Below are 24,902 nucleotides of genomic sequence, written 5' to 3' on the forward strand. Positions count from 1 at the left end.
ATATTGTGAGACTGAGTTTTGGCAAAAATGAAGAGAGGAAATAAGTTGATAGACACATACAGTAGCTGAGTCCAGCAATTTCCTTTTAAGCATTGTTTCCTGAATTATTTGACGCATTGTTTCTGGAAACAGAGAAATAATGTGCTGCAGGAAACTCCTCATTCTAGCTAATACAAACTAAGTTATATACTGTATAGTCACATTATTATTTTAAAGGTATTCTTATGTCTTAGTTAGAATATGAATACCGTATGGTTTTAAAACCTTTTAATTTTATAAAGGATATATACATGCTTTGTTTGGGGAATAGTTCAATAAGCAGTTCCTTATAAAGGTCATATTCTTCAATTTTTTAATAGAAATATTAGAAAAATTAAATATGATTGAATAGTAAAATGAAGATTTCCACATGTTAAAAAGGAGTTGCTTACTGTTTTATACTGTTTTAATTTTTTCTGAAGTTAGTACTCTTCTTTTTAGTGAATTAAAATTATATGCAATAGCAGTTTGACAAGCTGTATGACTGAAACATTGTCTTTTTATAATTTTCCATAACTGAAGTATTTTAATATGCTTGAATAGTTGTTAAATATATCACTTAACATTTTTTTTCTGAAGCATATTTTCCATCATCCTTCAGATAATGCATATGGGAGGATAGGAAATATCTAGGTCAAAATGTCTGAAGACTTGCTGTAAGTTTCCACAATACTGACATTTCAAAAACAGTTATGTTCTTATAACCCCATCTTTAACTGAATAGGATGCTTTAAAAAAACAGAAAAAGAAATTAAATAAAGAACTGAGCTACAGGCTGCAGTGGAATGAAATAGTTTCTGATTATTAATTTGTTTTTTCCTTGTAAAAGTTTTCAGCATAAATTAGAAACAGATTTCTTTGGACTTTCTGTAATGTTGCGCTATAATATACATTGAGATAGTCTGTACCATGGATATCAGCAGAGGAAGAGAAAGTATCAAATGATACCCGATTCGAATTTTTGTACTTGCATCATGATGTCACATATAACCATATTTATGGTTACATAAATATACATTATGATATCATGATGCATATTCAATCATTCTGACCTTTCTAAGATGCTCCTGTCTGTAATACTGGAAATGAATATATGACCTTGGAGAATGATGGTCCTTTATAAACGCTTACTGAAGAAAGAGAGAGAGGATAGTTTTTACAAATAGTAATAAAAGAAAATGGATGAAGCAGCCACAGTGTACTCTTAGCAGGAACATAAGGAAGGGAGGCAAATGATCTCTTTAATTCTAGTCAAATTAATAACTTTTCAGTTCAATATAAAATAATCAGTTGAGATTTCTTGGTATCTATCCATTATTTTGTAATATATGTCACTATCCACTTTTTCACAAAGAATCGTACATGCCTCTTCAGTATATACCCTACTTCATTTTAAGACAGGAGTCTTCAAACTTGGCCCTTTTATGACTTGTGGACTTCAACTCCCAGAATTCCTCAGCCAGCTTGCCTGTTTTAAGGGAATCTTCCTCACAGGCATCAAAATATTGAGCAAAATACTTTTTACTTTTAATCAAATATAATATTTGCATTAATGGGAATTGTACTTTAATCTAATTTTCATGCTTTGGAACAAATAGAGAAGCTTTTCCAAAGGAAGAGCTGCTGTTTTGGATCACTAAGATTTTAACTAAATCCTGATTCACACATTATACGATTTTATTTTTGTGTTTGCATATTAGGCTGTCTGCTTATTACACCATTGTTCACATAGCTGATGGTATTGTGTTATACTGACTATGCTGTTGCTATTTTATAGAGGTAGAGGTGGAATAGTGCAAGGATAGCAGAGTGTCCTTGTCAGATTTCAAAGCTTAATGAAGATTTTCTGTTCCTTCAGCAAAGATCAACTGGATAAAGAACCATCATGAATGCAGCTCATGTCCTCTGAATCCACTGTGGTTGATTAAAGGCCAAAACAAATGGAACTGAGTAAACCTCACACACTGAAATGGCTAAGAAAAAAAATCTGCATGGTTTGAGTAGGAGGCTAAGAAATTCTCACAGTTTACCACCAACTGCCTTTTTTATTATTAACCTGACAGCTTATATAAGGAAAACCCTGACAGTTTGGACTCTGTATTTGTCATCCAGACACATTGCTGGATTTAGAAATCTAACAAGGATTTGTCAACTTAACTCAGATTTAATCATAAGAAAGAATAAGAAGAATTATCCCTTTGCATTTTAGAATTTCTCAGAAATGTTCAGTATCTTAAATTGTTCTGCTATTGATGTTAGTTGCCTGTCTTGGTTTAGTTCAGAGATGGGGAACTATGGCCCCTTTATGACTTGTGGACTTCAACTCCCAGAATTCTGGGAGTTGAGGTCCACAAGTCATAAAGGGGTCATAGTCCCCCCCCCGTTTAGTTAAATTGATGAGAGGATAATTAGTATCAATGAAAAAAAAATGTTTTATAAGCTTGTACTTTTATTAAGTTGATAGCAGGTGGCAGCACCTAGCTGGACTTACAAGCTAAGCGAGGCCCATACTGGTTAGTATTTGTATGGGCAACATCCAGGAATACCAGTATTGTAGGCAAAATATCCCAACGCAAAGCAGCGGCAAACTATTTTGGTATTGCTTTTAAGAAAACTACATGAACTTGTTTGTAAAATTATTAGGCGTAGAATTCGATTTCAAAGAAAGCTTTACGTTTCTATTCATGTAACTTAGGCAGATTAAGTGTTTTAATTTTGGATATAAATTATTTTATTTGAAAAGAAATATCTTACATATATGTTTTACTATTACATATCAGTATTTATATACATACTTAGAGTTCAAAGGTAATGCAATTCCTGATAATAATGTTATATTCGCAGCCAGAGGTATACAGATAAGTACAGATATTATATAAAGAAAAATATTGGCAACTAAATAAAAAAGAAAATAGCTGGTTTTGAATGATTTATTATTATGAAAAGAAGCCTAAGTAAGCATTTGGCTTAAATGCTTTCTTAATATGAGGAATTTGGAACCATTAATTTCCTTTAATTTTTTATTGGAGTGTACACTAGAATTATGTAATAACTTGACATACTGCAGTTAAATTTATATGATTTACTGAAATGTATATAAGTACATATGGTTTATTTAGACTGGCTTTAAAAAGTTGACTAGTCAAAAAACAATAATGAATCTTATTTTTTTAGGCTTCAATCTCATATATAAAAAAGAAAGCTTATGATTCACTTTGGTAGTGCAAAAAGAGGGGGCAAAATATTTGTCAAAGGAAGTTTCTTCATAACAATAAACCTAGGTCATTACCCAACTACAGTCATAAATACCACCATGGTATTTATGGTGCATTGTACGTCATTAATTCAAAATCCAGTAGTGTCAACTAATACATAGGATCTAATTGCAGAAAGGAAAAAAATACTTGTTTATTTGCAGAATCTGAATGGAAACATGCATACTGGCAACTTACACAATAAGACCTTCCTCAATACATCATTCTTCAAGATGTCCTGTTACAACTTCCACAATTCTCATGCCATACTGATTGGCGTATGTTTTTCAACACACATAGAGGACATTAGCTTATTCAAGGCTTATTAACAACAGGGCGGCAAGGTGTCAAATGCTTTCATCTACTCATACATGCTGGCAATCCTTCTCTTCAGTCATTTCCTGCTCAGATTTACTTTGAAGGAGGCCTTAAGTCTTCTGATGTGCTTAAAAGCTTAATTAATCACGACTACCACAATATACAAATAAAGAAAAGAAAAATTGCCTTCTGAAGCTGTGGAATAATTTTATCCTTCAAAGACTGCTTTCATTAGATATCTTAAAAGCACCATAAGGTAAACATATGACATGAAACTTTTTGAGGTTTGGTTATATCTTTTTGGGTACTTCCAATATTTTGAAAAAGTCATTTCTGAGGTGTGACTTAATTTATCTTCATAACTGCCATTTATTAGAATACTTATAAATAAACACATAAAGTTTGCTTTACTGATTTCCACTGGCTGTGTACACAGGGGGAAAAAAGTGTATTCCCTCTGGCACACAAACAGTAACCACAGAGCTAGAGAAACCAAGCAAATCACATGAACTGAGCAGACAAACTGATGGGCAAGGGAGAAATGAGGAGGGTAAAAGTTCACATTTCTTTCCATTCCTGATAGATTAAATGAATGTGCAGAATAAGTACAATGGTCAGTATAAACTGGGCCAAGCCTTTGCTGTATCATCACTCTCTATAGCTGGGGTCCCCACCCTGGGCTGTGGACCAGCACTGGAACTGGGCTGCAAAAGCCAGTGATGCCCCATCCACACACCCATGGGATCCAGTCAGTGCACAAAACCATATCATCCCCCACCCCCAGTCCGTGGAAGAACCACCCTCCACAATACGGGTTTTTGGTGCCCAAAAGGTTGTGGGCCACTGCTCTATAGGAAATGGATTAGCTCTGATATCCCTATCCTTAGGAGAAATCTGCTTTCAATAAGCATAACTATTTTTTACTTATGTATCATATATTCCTTAGGTGCCAGCAGCACTTTATTGCATGATTCACTGTTTTACTTTAAACTGAGATTTTTTTTTCTTTTGTACATTTAGAATCTGATCGATAAAATTTATTGCAGGCTTGTAAAATTTTAGAGTTGGAAGTGTATTGCTTCTTTTGGCATGCTACTGAAGAAATAACACAATGTTCCTGCCTTAATATAGAAAGGGCTGTCTAAAAGCTGGCCTCCCGTGCCCAGAGAGGGATTGCTGTCCAAGGTTACTGCAGCTTCCTCTTATGCAAGTCACTGCCAGTGGATATCTTGATTGCAGTGAGATGGGAAGATTGGATATATTACTGGTACAAAAGGAGGGTTTTGCATAGAGTGATCTCTGAATGTCTTCTATCTCTTTTGATATTCTTCTCTGAATATCAAAATAACTTTGGGAAAATTATATTGTTCCTTTTCAATAGACTTCATTAAACAGGCTTTGATTATCAGCTTGCTGCAGGAATGACTCGTATATCATTTTTTTTCCAAAACCATAAGACCTTATTAGGAACTTCATGGGATCATGAAGTACTGATATTCATGATAAGAGTGTGATGGTGTACCAACTTTTTTCTTGTGTAAAAATGTATCTCAATAGCAAACATCAAAATCATGGGGAGTGTCTCAATTTGGGATAAGTTCTCAACAGCACTACTCCCATTAGTGTAAGTGGAAATGACATCTACATTATATTCAATCCACTGACTGCTAAAGGAAGTTTCTCTATTATTCTGGCTTCCAGATGTATCTTTATTAGGCCTTTGCTTGTGAGGAAGGTTCAGATGAAGTTGCTTCAGCCTGTTTGTACTCGTAGACTAGTAAGAATTGTTACTTAGCGGGATTACTACTGCTTCAACTCATATTCAAGCTAGGTTTGCTTTGTTCTTTTCTGTATATGAGTCTGCAAGTAATATTTTCACTGTTTAGGAATTACTTGTGTTAAAAGTAAATTCGTCTTTCCAAACTTAAAACAATAACTTGCCAGTGTGTACAGCATCAGCACTGCATGCATAGCATAATGGAAATGTTATTAGATGATCCCCAAAAAGATTAAGAAAAAGAAATGATGTTTTGCCTTAGGCTACATCTTGACTCAGCATGGCACAGGAGAAGATTTAAGTCTTTGGCATGTCTAACCTTTTTTTTAATCCATTGTATATTGCTGGGAGGCATGTCATTTCAGGCAGTGGTTTTATAAGACTCCAATTTTAACTATCTACGTAGTTCAGATAGGTACTGAGATGTTTATTGTCCTTCTTAAGAAGATGAAGGGAAAGACATTAATAACAAATAGAGACTGCAGAGGAAAGTATTTTTTTTCTTACAGCAACAGCAACAACAACAGCTCACTTATTTCAGAATGATTTGCTTCTATTACAAATTTGGAGAAAGAATCTGTCAACTGAGGCAGAGTGGTGGTTTCACTTAATTAGTCAGATAAAGTTAAATGCATGAAAATGTGCCTGTGCAAATAAAAATACAGCTGAGTCACATTAGAAGAAGGATATAACAGATTTGCTAGATTTATTAGCTTTTTGTCAAAAGATTTTATAATTCAGAATTTGTTGATGTTATGAACTCATACATGAAATAAAAGCATGTGTTTATATTTTTTACAAATGTTTTTTTAAAAAAACCTAATTATTTTGTTAAGTTATGACTTGCTTAGCTGTGGTTTGTTTCCTCAACCACAGATAATTCATAAACCATAGTTTTAAATCTGAAAGAACCAAGTTGAAACATTAGGCTAAACTCAGTGACAGAGTGTGAGCTCATTCTTTTACTCTGTAGTCTAGCAAAGGCTTTGGATATAGACTTATGATTTATGCCTTACATTAGTAAAGAGTATATGAGTATAATATCTGGCCCAATCGTTCAAAATTTGGCAATGGGTGGGCCTAATAGGCAGTGGTGGGATACAAATATGTGAACAACCAGTTCTCTGTGTGGATGCTGCTTCCGGAAGTCCATTCTGGGCCCGGGCAACAAAAAATTAGCTACCGGTTCTGCCGAACTGGTGCGAACTGCCTGAATCACACCACTGCTAATAGGGCAGTTGCCTCATATGACAGATACTGGGAGGTAACAACAAGATGCTTGAGAAGAGTTGGGCCCAAAGTTTTCAGAATAGTAGAAGATGTTACTAAATGTTCACTGTTGAATAATAGTTCTAGTGTACAAGGAATGAGTGTGGGGTGACATTCTTGTTTCAGGCAGTTATAAACTGTGGATGCAACATTACAGGGATTACTTCTGTTAAGCTACTGTTCAGCTTTATAAATATGAATTCTACTTCCTATTTTTCTCAGTGTCAAGTGGTAGATGGTAGTGCCAACAATTTTGTACAGTTGCCCCTGTTGTTAACAGCTTTGTGTTTTCTTATGCCTAACTCACATATCAGGGTTTTTTTAAAAAAACTCTATGCTCAGGAACATTTTTATATGGAAATAATGTTTAAATCACATTAGTCTTCAGATAATTAACGTTGAAAAGAGAATTGTAGTCCAAATAAGCATGTTGGTAAATGTTCATAGGGCAAATTAATTCAACCTCTTTAAAATTCATATATAAAAGTGCTCTGACTTCCTTAGATTTTTGCCATGGTTTGATTTACTTTTTGAGCTCAATAAGATATATTTTAATAAAATTAAGAGAAGGCTTTTTAGTTTACAAGAAATATTTGCCATGCTGATAGAGATAAAGGACAAATTGGAAATGAACATCTCATATACAATTATTTGAGGATTTTTTTTTTAAAAAAAAATTTCTCTGTTGGAAACTTCCAGTATCCTACATATTTTGCTTTCTAAAACTATATTTTAAAACTTCCGCTGATGGAGGAAATTTTTTGCAGCTGATTTTGTTTTAATACCACAAATGAGAAGACTATCTTTTTCCAGAAAGCTTGTTGAATCATCCATATAAACAATTCTTGGCTCCGAACTAATATTTCGCCAATGCTGGCTTGGACCTGAAGACTCAGCACAACTGCAAATGATTACATTACTCATTAACTGTTTATTACAAATCTCCTTTCTCTTCCCAGAAATAACTCAAGGATGTGTAAATGTAAGTCTGTATCAGATAATGCAGTACTTTCATCAGGGTTTGGTCCGATATTAATTTTGGTAAATTAGCAAAATTATATCCAACACAAAAATTTTCTGCTGTAGTACTGTAATAAAAAGGATACATATTATGTTTAGGATGCTCAAATTCTCTAAGAATGGACACATGCCACTTATTTGAGATCTTTATGGGACAAATGGACAGCAATTGGATTTTGTTATTGTAGACAGCATATGCCTGTTTATGTATTTGTTTTCCTTGTTTAATTTCCCAGATAAATTAGTTTTCACTGTTTTCGTCTTAGCATTTTTAAAGGGCAGTGTCATGGGGTAAAATAAAAAATGCTGACTTACTCTCTAAGAAGGGCACTTACTTTGATGTTCAGTCTTATTTTGTAGATTCTTTTACAGCAAAAGATATTATCAGGCTATCATTTGTAAAATCATACAATACCTAAACCATTTTTTTGGGTCAATCCACAGCTCTAGTCCCATATATAGTGACATAGCAGCAGAATGATATTTAAAAATTAGTTTTGCATTCTTTATGTATATCTCCCATTCTCAACTCTGTTTTGCCCTCATAATTTTGCCTCAGTTGTGTATTTGTGCATGTATCTCTATCTATAATGGTTTTCGGTTCAAAGCTGCAGTGGAAAAATAACACTTAAAAGAGGATTTTATATTGTATTTATCAGTCTCCACTCCAATCCATCTGTTTTACATTCATGAGTTTGAAGTTATTCACTTTTTTCTTACTGCGGGTTTAGGTCAGGGGTAGGCAACCTTGGCTCTTTTATGACTCGTGGACTTCAACTCCCAGAATTCCTGAGCCAGCCATGCTGGCTCAGGAATTCTGGAGTTGAAGTCCACGAGTCATAAAAGAGCCAAGGTTGCCTACCCCTAGTTTAGGTTCATTTACCACTACAGTAGATATAAACAGTGTAAACCAAGCTCCCCTTCAATGTCTGTGAACTTACTGTTTTATGCTGATTTGTTTTCCTTATCTACTTGCAGAGGAAGCTTCCAGTCCTCCTTCTTGGACGTTCAGCAGAGTTACGGCCTGGTGAATTTGTGGTTGCAATTGGAAGTCCATTTTCTCTCCAAAATACAGTGACTACTGGGATTGTTAGCACTACCCAGCGAGGGGGGAAAGAGCTGGGACTTAGAAACTCTGATATGGACTACATCCAAACAGATGCCATTATCAATGTAGGACATGTTTGATAAATATCTTACATTAAATGCATACTCTACTAAAAGCACATAGAACCCCTCCCTTTTCTAGTATGATTTTCTTTGTCTTTGCTTTTCATTCTAGTCTACAGCACTCTATTTTTTGTGACTTTTTGTCCCAATAATAACCACTTCTGACCCTGCGTAGCTTCTCAAGATTTGGTGAACAGGAAGACCTTTATTTGGCCTGTCACACTATTTTGTTGGGTCTCCGGTGTTCTGGCATACCTTTCAAATCAGTCACTTTTATTTTATTTTCCTGTTATTTAAGGTTCTTATTACTTGTGGGGTGCTAATCATTTTATGACTATGTGTATGTGTCATAGTTTAGAATGATTTATCATAGAGCAATATACTGATTATTGGCAATGCCGGAAAGATCTATTAAATCTCAGCTCATCTTTATATTTTGGATTAGTTATTTGGCATAAGGATTTTTGCAATTTTTCTACATTAATTAACTCCAAAATTATACTGTGTAATCTTCCCATTTATAATGACCCTGTATTTCCCAACTCTCAGTTTCATGTTTTTACCACATAATTTCTGAATGATCATAAGCAAAACATTGTCTTTCAAATAGAAGCAATACAAGGCAATATGTCTGGAAACACTTTATGTTACATTTATTCAATTTAAGTTTAACTATTTACTTCCCTGTAAGAAATGCTGTGAATAAGTAAGTGTTAACACCATTTCTAGAATTCATTAGGTAGCAAATATATTTCAAAACATAAAATATATTTCTAAATCCATGTAAATACAAGATGATTTTCTCCCTACATTTACAGTATGGGAATTCTGGAGGACCTTTGGTGAACCTGGTAAGTATTTTTTTACTTAATACTTTGAGGTTTGGGACTTTATAAAAAAAATAACATTCTTTTCCATATCCTCCACAAATAATAGATTTTGTATTTATTTAATCACTCATTTTTTATTCTATGTGTTTGGAGTTCAGCATTCAAACTTTTACTATGTACATATTTGAATGTGCATTGATTATTTTCTCCATTTTGTGACTGCAACATCTTCCTGCAAGTTGTCAGAAAAAAGATTAAGGATATTGTCATCCAGTTATACCCAAATTGGAGATAAAGCTAGATTTTATTTTGAAAGCAATATTCAGTTTCTAATTGAAAATCAGTTTAGAACTATAGATGCTGTATGACAAATAAATCATAGACAAGAGTACTAGTTCAATTTACAGAATAGGAATTGGAGGCTTTGTTTGAAGAGTTTATGCTTACTTAACTATTCACATTACTACAGGATGGGGAAGTGATTGGTATTAATACTCTGAAGGTCACTGCTGGAATCTCCTTTGCAATACCATCAGACAAAATTAAAAAATTCCTTACTGAATCACATGACCGGCAATCCAAAGGTATTGTACTGTGTTATGCAATAGGAAAAACAAAGGTAGATGTCAGTGGGCTTGAATTTTGAAAGATCAGTTTCTAAACTCTGTCCACTTAATAAGCCAGTAAGAAACCATATCACCTCTTCCTTATTAGTGTCCTGTTTTTTTATTGAACTATTTATGTGAGGTAGCATTAAGATATTATATCATTACTGTTTATTAGATGCACACATTAATATCATAGGTGCATTTTATAGCCTAGAATTGCTTTGATCGCTGTCATATAATGCTTTTTAGTAAGTCAGAGATAGAGTAGGCTAGATTACCAGCCCTAGTCATATCCTGACCACATGCAAGAGTGATCAGTTTTGATACATTTTGTTATGTTATAAATACCAATGAAGTTTAGATTTGTTTGCTTGTTTACTTAATGGTATTTATATATCCCAAGCATGGTCATACTATTCTATGCAAACTGGCTGTGTTTTATCTGAAGATGACTTTGAAAGTTACCATACCATTGCCTGCCTCCCATCAACTAGGGGCACCTGAAATGCAGTAATAATATAATGAAAATAAAGTGGCTATAAAAAAAAACAGAATGAGTAGATAATGATGATGATGATGATGATGATGATGATGATGATGATGATGATGATGATGATGATGATGATGATGATGATAAAGTTGGAAGGGACCTTGGAGGTCATCTAGTCCAACCCCCTGCTCAGGCAGGAAACCCTATACCATTTTGGACAAATGGCTGTCCAGTTTAGTGGACAGATAGTGGATGTAAGGAAAGAGAATATGAAATCTTCTTGGAACAGAGTAAAGGGAATTATATTACAGACTGCCTCAATTACATTTGAAAAATTATACATTGCGCAAAGATGAAATAAAAAGAGGGCTGGGGATGAGGAAAAACGCATGTAATGTTTACTGCAAAAATAAGGACAAGAAAGCACAATATATTATTGTATAAAGTGTACGTACAGATAGTCTTTGACTTACAAACACAATTGGGACCAGAATTTCTGTTGCTAAGCAAGGTGGTGGTTAAGTAAGTCGCACTCAGTTTTATGACTTTTTTTTGCCACTGTTAAGTAACTCACTGCAATTGTTAAGTGAATCACACAATCTAATGAATCCAGCTTCCCCCATGGACTTTGTCAGAAGCCAGCTGGGAAGGTTATAGATAGACATGAGGCCAGGAAAGTTGCAACCATCGTGAATAGATGCTGGTTGCCAAACACCCAAATTTTGATCACATGACTATGGGGATGTGATAAGTCACTTCTCTCAGTGTAGTTGTAACTTCAAATGATTACTAAACAAGTGGTTGTAAATTGAAAACTACCTGCAAGATGACACAATCAAGGTGATACAATACATTTCCTAACAGTTAGAACAATTAATTAGTGGAATGACTTGGCTCCAAAAGGTGTGGGTGCTCCAGCACTGGAGATTTTTAAGAAGAGATTGGCCAACCTTTTGCCTGAAATGGTATGGGGTTTCCTCCTTGGACTAGAACAGGGCTTTTCACCCATTCTACCACTTTTAGGATATGGCAATATCCGAGTACCACCAGTTGCCTAGCAAGGTGTCAAAAACTTGATGACCAAAAAAAAAAAAAAAAGGAAAAAAGTGATGAAGTACAGGTAGTCCTCGACTTACAACAGTTCGCTTAGTGACTGTTCAAAGTTACAACGGCACTGAAAAAAGTGCCCCCCAAGCCACAGCTGAGCAAGACACCTGCCTGCCCACCTGGCGGCGCTCTTCCTCCTGTCCGAGGTTTTCATTGTTGTGAGCATTTCTGTTGAGGATTGGCACTGGGGGTGGGGTGGGGGGGTGTTTTGTTTTTATTCCCCCCATATGCTGGGTGGTTGCAGCAGGTTTTGGTCACTTCACATGATCCTGGGACACTGACCGTCATAAATATGAATCAGTTGCCAAGCATTTGAATGTAAATCACAAGATCCTGGAGATGCTGCAACATTCCAGCTGATTGGTGCTTCTTCAGGGCTCACCAGGATCAGCGCCGAGCTCCAGCTGGAGCCTGGCGCTGATCCTGGCACTTCCACTGAGCCCTGACAGCCCTACAGCTCCAGCCATCTCTCGCTCAGGCGTGTGCGGTGCTGCCACCGGTTCAGCTCATTCCCCTCCCCCGCTACCACTTTTCTAGGATGGTCACGTACCACCTGCCAGGTGCCAGTGTACCACAGGTGGTACTCGTACCACTGGTTGAAAAGCCTTGGACTAGAAGACCTCCAAGGTCCCTTCCAACTCTGTTATTCTGTTAAGTCTGTCAGATCATTGTCAAATCACCATCTGTAGTATGTTAATTTTTTTGTTTGGATGTGTTAGATGAGGGGGCAATAATACAAATTAATGTTTTTTTCCTTCTTTTTGAAACAGGAAAAGCTGTAACTAAGAAAAAATACATTGGCATTCGAATGATGTCTCTCACTCAGGGGTAGGTTTAAAAACTTCAGCAGTTTTCTGTGAATAGTGGCTGTTTATTAATTCTTTGAGAATGTGGATTCTATGTACCAAAATATAAGTGACCTCCCAGGGTTGGTTAATCTGCTTTAAAACTAAATAGAAAGCACACTGGGGAAGCAACTATAGGGAGAGAAATATTTTACTACTTCTAAAACTGCTATTTTAGTTTTGTTTTTTTGTTTTTTAAAAATGCAATAGCACTTAAGAATGGGCAATAGGTTTTCTCCCTTTCTGAGTGCATTCTAATCTTCTGATTTCTCTTGATCTTTCACCACCTCATCTTTATCTTGTTTGATGCTGTCTGACTAAAATGAAAGTTAGCACAAAGATCCAGATCTTTTTTTTAGAATCCAAGAAAAGGGTGGGGTGTATAATAATGTGTAGAACTTTCATAAACATGAAAGCTCTTATTTCTTTAAATATACTGGCTAATATCCAAACTAAATTTAAGTTTTAATTGACTGAAACTGCCTATGCAATCACCTTTTTGGACACTAGAAATTAGGTGAGCATTGAGCATTAAAGTAGGTTATTTCACCTAAAATGGTTTATCACATGATTTTGATGAATTAAGGAATAGCAACAAAATACTGTATTTAACATTTGTAGTTTAATAAGCAGTTAGAAAAAAATAAGAAGAAACTGTAGAATAAGCTGCTTGAGAGACAGTGGCAATATAATACTTGATTTATTTACGTTGTCTCTGCACCTAAGAGATGGATGAAATAGCCATAACAATCAACAAAGGATTTTTTTTAATCAACTCAAGAATAGAAAAGTAAAAAAGAAGTAAACTTTCCAAACTATATTTGTAACTGAGAAATAAATAAAATGCAGCCATTTCATACCACATAGGGGTGTCATAGATAGGGATGAATCAGGGATCAAAATAGTTAGTAATTGATAAAGTTTATAATATTTCAATAGGGTACTGTGAAAAGTGGTCCCTCCCATCTCCTTTTTAAAAATCATCTCTTACAGAAGCAGTATATCCGAGCCGCAAAAATCCAGACTACCGCTATGTGGCACCAAAGAAATATTGAAAGCTGTAACTCTTAGACCTATTTCATTATTGAAACCAGATTGTTCACCCAACTATCACAGTGGCACTGACAAATGATGATGTGAAGGGAAGCCATAAATGCTATTTCTTGCTTGTTCATACCTGGCAAGCAAACAAGTATTAACATAAAAAAAATTGGGAACACTGTTGTGAGAATCTGAATATACTGAAGCTCTTGCTTTTCAAATCATAAAGCCTGCACTGGATAAAACAAACCTTATTTAAATATTTCTCATGAGCATTTTAGAAATCTTTCTGAATGGAAGCAGTTATTCTAAGGATGCAATTATAAGAGAATCTGGATATGAATGCTTCTTCCATTCAGTCTCTCAACCATATGTGTTCTTTATTTTTTATTTTCTGTTTTTTGCTTATTTATGATCATGATGCTATTTCATGAACCTCCAAATGTTCATTTTCATTTTCATTTTTTTCATTTTATTAAATTTATACCCCGCCCTTCTCCCGGAGGACTCAGGGCGGCTTACAGCCAGTTTAAAAACAATAGTACAATACCATACAAAATTTAAAAATGATTAAAAATAAATATTTCAATTGGCCGCTTCTACTAAAATTTTGTTAAAACCAATTAAAATACCCCTAGGCCAGTCCTGCCCGCTGAAATAACCAGGTCTTGAGGGCGCGGCGAAAGGAGGGGAGATCCGGAATCACCCGGATCTCTGGGGGCAGCTCGTTCCAGAGGGTGGGTGCTCCGACAGAGAAGGCTCTCCCCCTGGGTGTCGCCAGCCGACACTGTCTGGTTGACGGCACCCTGAGGAGGGCCTCTCTGTGGGAGCGTATCGGCCGGTGGGAGGTAATCTGTGGCAGAAGGCGGTCTCGGAGGTAACNGGCAACCACAGCCACTCAGTCTTGGAAGGGTTGAGCCTGAGTCTGTTTCTCCCCATCCAGACCCGTACGGCCTCCAGACACCGGGCCATCACGTCAAGGGCATCATCGGGGTGGCCTGGGGTGGAAATGTACAGCTGAGTATCATCAGCGTACTGATGGAAATCCACCCCAAAGCCGCGGATGATCTCCCCCAGCGGCTGTTGCAGGGATATCACTTATATTTTATGATCACCTTAGAAACGTTTTGAGCTTTAATTATATAAATTGAATTGAATTTGAATTGAATTGAATACTTTATTTGGAAAAATGTGATTAAGCATACAAGGAATTTGTCTCTGCTTCAGAAGCCCTCAGTGTACATGAAAAGCAACAGAACAACAACAATAATGTCAATAAAATTAAAATAAATTAGCATTGAATTGGGATTTCTGGACATAAGAATAAATCACATTTTTTAAAACTTGCCTCTGCCAAAAATATACTCTAACAACACGTTATTAATATTCCTTGAATATAGAGGTATCCTCAGCTTATAACCATAATTGAGCCCAAAATTTCTTTTACTAAGTGAGACATTTGTTAACTGAATTTTGCCCCATTTTATGACTTTTCCTGCCACAATTTTTTAGTCGTTAAGTTAGTAACATGGTTGTTAAGTGAATCTGGATTTCCCATTGATTTTGCTTGTCAGAAGGTTGCAAAAGGTGATCACATGACCCTGGGACACTTCAACTGTTATAAAGATGAGTCAGTTGCCAAGCATCTGAATTTTGATCACGTGACCATAGGGATTGCTGTAATGGTCATAAGTATGAAAAAGGCTCAGTGTCATTGTAACTTTTAATGGTCACTAAATGAACTGTTGTAAGTCAAGGACTACCTGTATGATTAAGACAAAATGTTTAACACTGCTTCCCTTGAAAAAATTATGTGACCCTTCCTCAAAAGAAACAGTAATATACCTTTTTAAAGAAATGGAATCTATTTCATTGGCAGCTTCTAGCCATATTGTCCTTCTAGTTTGAACTGGTATTCTCATGAGTGAATTTTACTGAAGTCAAGTTGGCCAAAATGAAACTTCTATTATTTCTATAGTAGATGTGGAAACACGAGTATATGTTCTACATGCACATACATACTGCATTTTAAATCCAGGCACATTTTATATGTATACTTCTAAACATTTTACTTAAAGCAGGTGGTAGTTTTCATGATAATCAGGCCATCTGATGTTGTAACAAGAGAAATAGTTAATCATACCATTATTAGGATTGTGGGGATGTGGATCTAATTTGATGAATGGCAAACTATTTTTTTCCCCTTGTTATACACATGTTTAATATAAATGCTAAGGTAAGTCAAATCCTTTTTCCAGTAACAGAATTTAAACAGACAATGGTTTTCTGAGTTCAGATATCAAGTAACTGCAATTTGGTTACAAAATAGAACCAGAAGCTTTTATCTTTCCCTAGTTTTATATATATATATAAAATAAGGATAAGTGTATAATTCAGATGACCGGGCAAGATAAACCTAACAATTTCACAGTTTGCATTGCAATAATAATGAAAAATACTTTTGGAATATGAACAGCTCTTGTTCTTTTTATCAATGACTTGCAGTGTATTTGCTAAGACTGCTATTCTCTTGGCTGTGGCCATTTACTGATCCAGAAAAAAAAACCTCAAGATGTGATAGCTTCTAAGGAAAGCAATCCTTTTTGCTTTTCAGTTACAGGTCAGATATTACAATGTCTCAACAGAAAATATTTTATCTACAGAATGATTTTTTTATGCATAAACTATCATATTAAACAGCACAGTAGCAAGGAATTTAAATAGTGGGGTAGGCTGATCTGGGATGCAGCAGTAAGCCCAACATTTTCTAGTTAGGTTGGCTTCACATCTCTGATCTGGACAGTTTAGAATCAGTCTGCCTTCTAAAAGGCTACAAATAGTTGCACACCACTTATGGGCAATCAGTAGACTGCAAATGGAAGACACAGTCTGAAAATGAAAGAAAATTGAAGCACTAACCTTCTGCGCTGGCATGTTAGTACCACAGTTGACATCAATAAAACACAGACAAGGTGTTAATTGACATAGCACTATCCCTTAAGAATATTTTGCAGCTCCATATGAAATAAAATTGTTGAAAAGCAAGTGTGCCCACTGCAGAATGGATTGATACCAGGCATTCTAAACCATCAGAAGTTAACAGTGGANGTGGAGTAGTAGTTAGACCTCGCCACCCTCATCGCCACTAGGTAGGATCTAACCTGTATCCTTGCCTGTGTTCGGTCGAATTCGGTTCGGCTCACCCTCCAACTGCTCTCTAGGCGTCTTTTCCGGCGCTTCATCTCTCTCAGCTCCTCGGTAAACCAGGGAGCCAATTGAGATCTGCGCCGGGTCAGAGGCCGCAAAGACACGACTCGGTCCAATGCTGCGGCAGCGGCCACTTCCCAGGCCGCCGCCAGATTTTCAACCGAGTCGTGAGCTAGGTCCGCCGGATATGGCCCAAGCTCCGTCCGGAACCTCTTTGGGTCCATCAGGCGCCTGGGGCGGAACCATCTTAGTGGTTCCACCTCCCTGCGGCAGGGGGGAGCGGTCCGGAAGTCCAAGCTGAGGAGTGAATGATCTGACCATGACAGGGGCTCTATCACTACATCCCCCTTTTCCAGATCATTCTGCCACTGGCCAGAGACAAAAATTAGATCTAGTGTGTGTCCCCCCGTGTGAGTCGGGGCATGAACTAATTGGGTCAAGTCCAAGGCCGTCATGGAGGCCAAGAACTCCCGAGCCGCCGCCGACGTTTCGCCCGCTGATGGCAGATTGAAATCCCCCATGACTATAAGTCTGGGGGTCTCAACTGCCACCCCGGCTATCACGTCGGCCAGCTCAGGCAGGGCCGTTGATACATAGCAGGGAGCCAGGTATATAATCAACAGGCCCACTTGTACCCCATGCCCCCACTTCACAAGGAGGGACTCACCACCATCTATCTGAGGCACAGTGGTCTCCCTTGGGCCTAGGTTCTCCCGTATAATGACCGCTACCCCACCGCCCCTACCCCGGGTCCTTGGCTGTTAGGTGAGCAATGGAGTTTGGGGATGGGGGAGTGGTCCATTAAGAGATACTGCTTGGCTATGGCAATTTGCTTTCAACATACAAGAACTAGCCTGCTGGTAGAAGAATCGGGATCTTATTACTTCCCCACCACTAGAGCGGTTGATCCAACTTTGTGCCATTAGCTCAAGGATGGTGTCGAGTGGTGAAACAGGGAATTTGGTGGTCCCAATGAGGTGAGAGACAAGTGGGTGAAGCCAAAAGTACCTTTGCATTCTTATTCAAGGAGCTTATAGTAGATCAGGGGTCTTCAAACTTGGCCCTTTTATGACTTATGGACTTCAACTCCCAGAATTCCTCAGTCAGGCATGCTGGCTGAGGAATTCTGGGAGTTGAAGTCCACAAGTCATAAAAGGGCCAAGTTTGAAGACCCCTGAAGTAGATCATAGGAGTAATAGATCAGACATTCAGCCCCTGATCATTAGCGGAGACCGGGTGGAGCGGGTGGCCAGCTTTAGGTTTCTAGGTGTTACCATAAAGGAGGACCTGACCTGGAGTGCTTATGTTATAACTGGTTAAGAAGGCCCAGTAGAGATTATATTTCTTGAGACTTCTCATAGAACAACAACTGAATGAAAAACTGCTGGTGACCTTCTACTGCTGCTCCATAGAGAGCATTCTAACCTATTGCATTTGTTTGTGGTTTGCCAACTGCACAGTAGCAGATAGGAAAGCACTCCAGAGTGTCATTACCATTGCCCAGAGGATTATTGGCTGCCCTCTCTTCCCCCCCCCCACCCCCCACCCTCACGGACAAACTGTACAGTTCTCTCTGTCTTAGGAAAATTCAAAACATTCTTAAAGACTCATCTCATCCCAGACATTCTTTTTTTGAACTATTACCATCTGGCAGATGGTACAGGATAATAAAAACAAAGACAAATAGGCTGAAAAATAGTTTTTATCCCAAAGCTGTAACCATATTAAATACTGCTGTATAGTGCAACATTGAAGTGGAATATTAGGGGCAGCGCAATGGTGAATAGAATGTGAAGGATGTGTGTATATAATGTATGTTTTTACTTGCGGTTCTTATTTGTGTGTAGTGTTTACTGTGGACAGCACTTAATTTCATTGTGAGATACACAATGACAATAAAGTTCTATTCTATTCTATTCTATTCTATTCTATTCTATTCTATTCTATTCTATTCTATTCTATTCGGATGGTTATGGTTGTAAAAGAATGGGGAAGGTAGGTTGTAAAGGAAACTGCTCCAATAATGGGCTTGGGTTGGTTGAACATTAGATGATTTCCCAGTTCTTAAAGCAGTGGGAGGGCAGGTTGACCTCAGCAGGAGAATAAAAATAGTTACACTCTTGATGTTGTAGAGAGTCAGATGACTTTGAGGAAAACAGGCAACAATCATTGAAGAATGAAACATTTCTTGTCCTGGGAAACAAGTAATATTCTGAAGACACTCAGGCAGCCTCTCCCTTGATTCATTGGGATATAAGACAGGGGAGTTAAAGTACAATCAGGCTTGCAAGACTGTTATTGTAGTCTATCTTAATACATTATAGTTGTAGTCTTCCTATGGGGTCTTATTCCTGATGTTGTCTATCTCAAAGGGCTAACAGTTGTGTTGATGGTAAGGAGAGAAGGATTCCTATTTGGTGATAGTACAGACTTCCAACCTAAGTGTCAGATCTTGGGGCTAAATGGCCTGATTGCAGGGTCTCCTGAACTCAGAATCCTGATGCTTAATGCCAGGCCTATTTATAACATCATTTTTATCCATAATTCATCTACTACACAAGGCAGTAGATCTGACTCATACAGATCTATCTACTGCACAAGGCAGTAGATCTGACATACATCACCAAACTTTGTCTAGCCTTGTTAGAAATCTACCTAGGCATCTTTCAGGTCCTTTATCAACCTCAGGGCCAGGGCCACTGAGGGTGGTGGTGGCTCTGAATAAAGGACATCTTACCGTGGTCAAGAATCCTACGGTATTTCAAAGATAGTTGGGTTTGAGTGCTTATATATTGGATCGGGGGAGAGAAATTTGGGATCTCGTTGGCGTAGTGATTGTCCTGATCTACGGCAGGATGCCATCCCTGAGTCCAGAAGCTAGTCTTTGGGAGGGATCTAGGACAATTTGCCACAGCCAACTCACCATAGCCAACTCGCCATAGGACAATTCAACATTGTATTAATCATTTCATTCAGTTACTTTTATTATTTTTGACCATGTTTTTGTTGAAATTATTGTAACTCTTGCATTTCTGGATAGACTTTCTTTGTTTTATTATTACTGGCCACAGTTCCATTGAAATTCATTTAACTTTTGAATTTTGAATTGTCCTGAAGCAAGTTGGCCTATGGTGAGTTTGTCCTGGCAAGTTATCTCGCAGCAAGTTGGCCATAGCAACTTGTCTTTTCTGTTCTGGGACTTCTGGGGGATATATTTGATGAAAACCCTGGTTGATGTATTTCTGAGTTCTTTTACATTATACTGCAAAAATGAAACAAAATTGCTTAGTGTTGCTCAGCAATGAACTTCTAGGCAAAATATTGTTCTATACTGTGAGCAAAAGATATTTTTATTTCATGGACAAAATTGTTTATTCCAGTAAACAAGTGAAAGATTCCCGTCTCTTATTTTGTTTATGCCTTAATAGATTTGTTAATGTTTCAGAAGCTAAATGACTTAATTATTTTTGATGCATATAAACATAGCCGTTCCTTTTATAAATCTTTTGATCATATCATTATGTTCTTACTATAAATAATCAATTGGCATTTGATCTGTTTTCTCTAGTAAAGCTAAAGAACTTAGGGAACGCTATGAAGATTTCCCTGATGTTAATTCTGGAGCCTATATTATTGAAGTAATTCCAGACACACCAGCTGAGATGTAAGTTAAAGAATTCTTGTTTTGTTTTGGTCCTAACCTTGAAGGAAAAGCACCTTGATCAGAAAAACCAATAAATACAGAATTAATATGAACAGAATCTTCTGTGAGATATTTGAGAAAACCTGCTAGATCTCCAATGCTATGATTAAAAAGCGGTTGCCATTTTTTTTTTCATTTTTCATTAGACATCTGATTCTACAAACCAATGAGCAATTCTAGCTGCTCTTATGATTGCAAAAAGGTTTCAGCGGTAGGACTTAAAATCATCTGAAGCCCATCATTGTCCATAAAGCTTGGCTTCTATTGGCACTGTTTTAGCTCTGTTGTCAGGTCACCTGTTATATATGCTTACCCACTTAGTACTTGTGCCATGCCCAGAGAGATTAGAATACAATGCAAAAAAAAGTTAAATGTTGATAAAATGCAACTCTATAATACTTTTTGTGTAGCACTGTCAAGTGTTTAAAGTGTTATACATGAGTTATCTTGAACAATAACATTATCTTCGTAGGACAGATGTGGTAGGAAAGGAAAGAAGGCAGAATGAATGAGTGACTTGCATAAAATCTGGCTCATAGAGTTCTTAGATCTTAGCTGTATCTCGTATCTATTAGCCATTAGTCTGCATCTATTGATGTTCAGAATTTATCAGGATATTGTTGAACATGCACCACATCACTCAGTTTGCAAGAAACAATGCTATTTAAGGCTTCTATAAATGGGAAGAGTTAGATAGTACTGTGTAATTTGTGAAATACAAGTCAGGAGTGACCAGAATCTGAAGCATTGAATTTTATTACTTTAATTCAGTTCTGGGGCTGTCTTGCTCCAGAATGATTCTGGGCAGCACCAGAGTTACAACTGTAAATTTCAGCTTGAATAAATCAGAACTGGAAGGTGTCTGTGGGGGCATGTGGTTGCCATGTGTCACATTAAGGCATATTACTATTCAGGTAATCTCTGTGCTTATTTCTTCAAAGGCTTAATTCTTCAAAGAGAAGTGATCATTTCTTCTTCTTTATAGTTCTCACCCCTTCAGACATAGCTTGAAAGTATTATCCCAATTTACCCTACAAACATTAATATTTAATGAATGTGTACTCCTTATTAAGCTAATTTTTCTGGAGCTGTCATACCTACAGCAAGGATGAAGTTCCTTCATTTCATACTAATGATCTCCCTGAGCACTGTAAATGGTAGGCTGTCAAGAAATTAATAATTCCTGGAAAATGCCTCTTTTGAAAGAACTGCTTATGTAAGGTATTTCTCTTTGCATGAGCAAATCTTGTGAAGGCTTTGTGGCTACATAAAATAGCTGTGCTTGGGGGTTGATTCATGTCTCCGCCTGTTAAGTGGGTTTGTCTTTCCATAACGCATAGCTGGAGTTTGCCTACAAGACAGGACAAGATGATGTGGGGAAAGAATGCTGAACTCTTCTCATTAGCTTCAGTGCCACCAATGTGAAGGTAGTCAAGCTTGATGGATAGATTTACTCTTGCTTTAGAGGTCTAACTTTAATTTTTCAGTCAGAAGAAAAGTTTGTAAAAGAAGGCCTTGAAAGTTGCAGCCATTAGATATCGTGTAAGGTTTATTTCAAGGAAATGTTTAAAATATTTTAAAAAAAGGAAATCGGATCTATTTTATTTCTTAAAAATCATCACTGAAGTACTAATTCCCTCTCTAGTTTAACAATTAGATATTAGATAAATTAAATAACAATTAGCCAAGGGTATAGAACAATTATTTTAATTTTAAATCAATGTCGTTACTATACCAAAATCTGCTTATTTTCCCATTATATATTTATGTGGCTTTTACGCTGCCTTTCAACAATTGACCTCAAGAAGGTTAATAGCAGAAATTAAAAATGAACATAACTATTTTTAAAACTGCCCTTGGAATCATATAGAGATGAAATCAATATTAGCTCTGAAGGAAAAGCATTTCACAATTTGGAATTGATAAAAGATCTTTCCAGTGTGCCTGAGAAAGTGGACCTTTATAAATAGGCCCAGTTTCAAATTTAATTTTTAATCTATCTCATATATAAAACGATAAGATTGTGCATTAGTTAATAGCTGCATTTTGTATCAGTTGGCTCTCCCTGGAATCTGTTACAGGAATCTAAAAGTATATAACAAAATCTCTCCCATTGTTTGTAAATCCTGCGCAGAAACCAGTTATGGACAGGATTTGTTACTGTCTTGTGCTTATGTAGTGAGAATTGAACCAACAAGGCAATAAAGATGGTATAGGAGGCATAGTAGGAAACAATAAGGTAAAAATAGCATCCTATATATGTTGCATGTAGTACATCCAAATTAAAGTGTAGTTATTATACCAGCTCTTTCTTTACTCTGGGCAAAACTTTACAATGAGAGTTACGTAATGATGGATTCTTTATCAAGGGATGCTTTTTCATACTCATTTTGTTTAATGTGACTGGAAAATTCCTTTCTTTTCCCAAAGTAAGCATTACAGAGTAGGATACAGTGTTCCATACTGTATTTGCCAAATAGTAGTTACTTGGATTGAATTATGATTCTCATATCTTGAAGTATCTTGATATAGAAAGCAGTTGGGAGTCTCTTATTAGGCTAATATTTTTTTTCTTGTTTATTTCAGAGGAGGCCTGAAAGAAAATGATGTGATTATAAGCATTAATGGACAACCAATAATCTCTGCCAATGATGTCAGTGACATTATCAAAAAGGACAGTACACTCAGTATGGTAGTACGCAGGGGGAATGAGGACATTATTCTAGCAGTTATTCCTGATGAAATTGACCATTAAATAGAGACATGAGCTGGATTTCATGCTACAAGCAGGCACTGGACTGTTTATATTATCTCTGTGCTGGTACAGAAAACAGTAGATTTTGACCAACTAGCCAACTATGTTTAGTGATATTGTATTGCTGAATAAAGTAATTTTCCAATAGATAAAATGTTGAAGATGATACTTCAGCTATTTTTACAGTGTGCTCTGTATTCTTTTGTGGAGTCCTTGGTGCTCTCTGAGCTAAAATTCAGAAGAGACAATAAAAAAGCTAGAAGAGACTAGAACACATCTTCTCCAGCAGCTACACCCAGATAAGCAGGGATTAACATCAGAAAACTAATGAAGCAGAAAATAATATCCTAACCAAGGAACTACTAAGGAGAAAACTTCCTCCGCTTACACAAGCTGTTGTATATAAACAAAGAGCAAAGTCCAGAGTCAGTGGCACTGATGATGTTATCTAGTCATGTAAGAAACATCTGCAAACAAGCATCCAAACTAGAGATCACCAAGGACTACACAGTTCAACCTGAGCTCCATATGTTATTTTTTAATATATTTTTACTGGCTACTCCAGCTGTTACTACCACCTTAGTGTTCATACGTTCTAATCTACAAGTTAAACCACCTGTAAAACATTACATTGCAGTATTCCATTTTGATTTTTCCTGAAGTTACGTTAACAATATGAAAATATTTGAAATAAATGACTTGTATGCATGCAAGTCCGGAACCTATGCTGATTTTCTTTTTTAAAAAAAAACTACTGCAATTTCATTAACGCATTTTCATTTATATAATATGTTATTCCTGATAAAAATTTATTCCATTTTTTTTCCAGACAAAAGGTATTTTGAAGCTGGAATACAGACCATTGATTTTACTATATACTATGTAATGCACATGCTTATTCTATTAAGCCAATGCTTTTATTCACAATTTTCACATAAAGGAGCACATTACTGGCCCTTGGTAGTTCCATCCAGGATGTACTATTGTGGATATAAGAAATATAATAGGCTCATGGTCTACCCTTTTTTTCCTGTCGTTATTGTACAGGATGTTCTCTAATTGAGTTGACTTTTACATAATATCAAAGGCCACTGATTTGCTTCATCAGCAGCCTAACCTTAATAGATCAATGTGAAGTCAGCTGATGGTTCATTCCAGATCTGTGAGCTACTCATGTGCTTCCTCAGTCAATGCATAATAACATAATCTTCCAAAGTCAATGTACTGAAATTGGAGAATTGCACAGCTTACATTGACAATTCTTCATACCACTAATCTACAATTTTATAGAAAGACAATTACGTCCCAAGAATCATTAAGTACTATGATTGTGCAAATATATGAAAACTTTCTGGGAGAAAACCAGGAATTACTAGTCTATCTGAAGATGATTAACTGTTGGAAAGAATTCTGCAGTGGAATATTTAATCAGTCAATACAAAATGACTAAATTAGTAAATTATTTTGGC

At 36.6% G+C, this 24,902-nt stretch overlaps 1 protein-coding gene across 1 annotated transcript in view; it reads left to right on the top strand.

Moving 5' to 3' along the window:
• The window catches only part of HTRA1 (HtrA serine peptidase 1), a 42,146-nt gene extending 17,988 nt beyond the window's left edge, over positions 1-24,158 (top strand). Inside the window, exons 4-9 of the mRNA XM_015817243.1 lie at positions 8,656-8,850; positions 9,666-9,698; positions 10,147-10,261; positions 12,653-12,710; positions 20,544-20,639; positions 23,265-24,158. Coding sequence (XP_015672729.1) covers positions 8,656-8,850; positions 9,666-9,698; positions 10,147-10,261; positions 12,653-12,710; positions 20,544-20,639; positions 23,265-23,433 — 666 coding nt within the window. The 3' untranslated portion in view covers positions 23,434-24,158. The remainder of the gene's footprint in view (positions 1-8,655; positions 8,851-9,665; positions 9,699-10,146; positions 10,262-12,652; positions 12,711-20,543; positions 20,640-23,264) is intronic.
• Positions 24,159-24,902: the final 744 nt, after the last annotated feature.

The sequence above is a fragment of the Protobothrops mucrosquamatus genome, unplaced genomic scaffold (genome assembly GCF_001527695.2).
Source record: "Protobothrops mucrosquamatus isolate PMUCROS unplaced genomic scaffold, P.Mucros_1.0 scaffold566, whole genome shotgun sequence".
Classification (NCBI taxonomy): Eukaryota; Metazoa; Chordata; class Lepidosauria; order Squamata; family Viperidae; genus Protobothrops; species Protobothrops mucrosquamatus.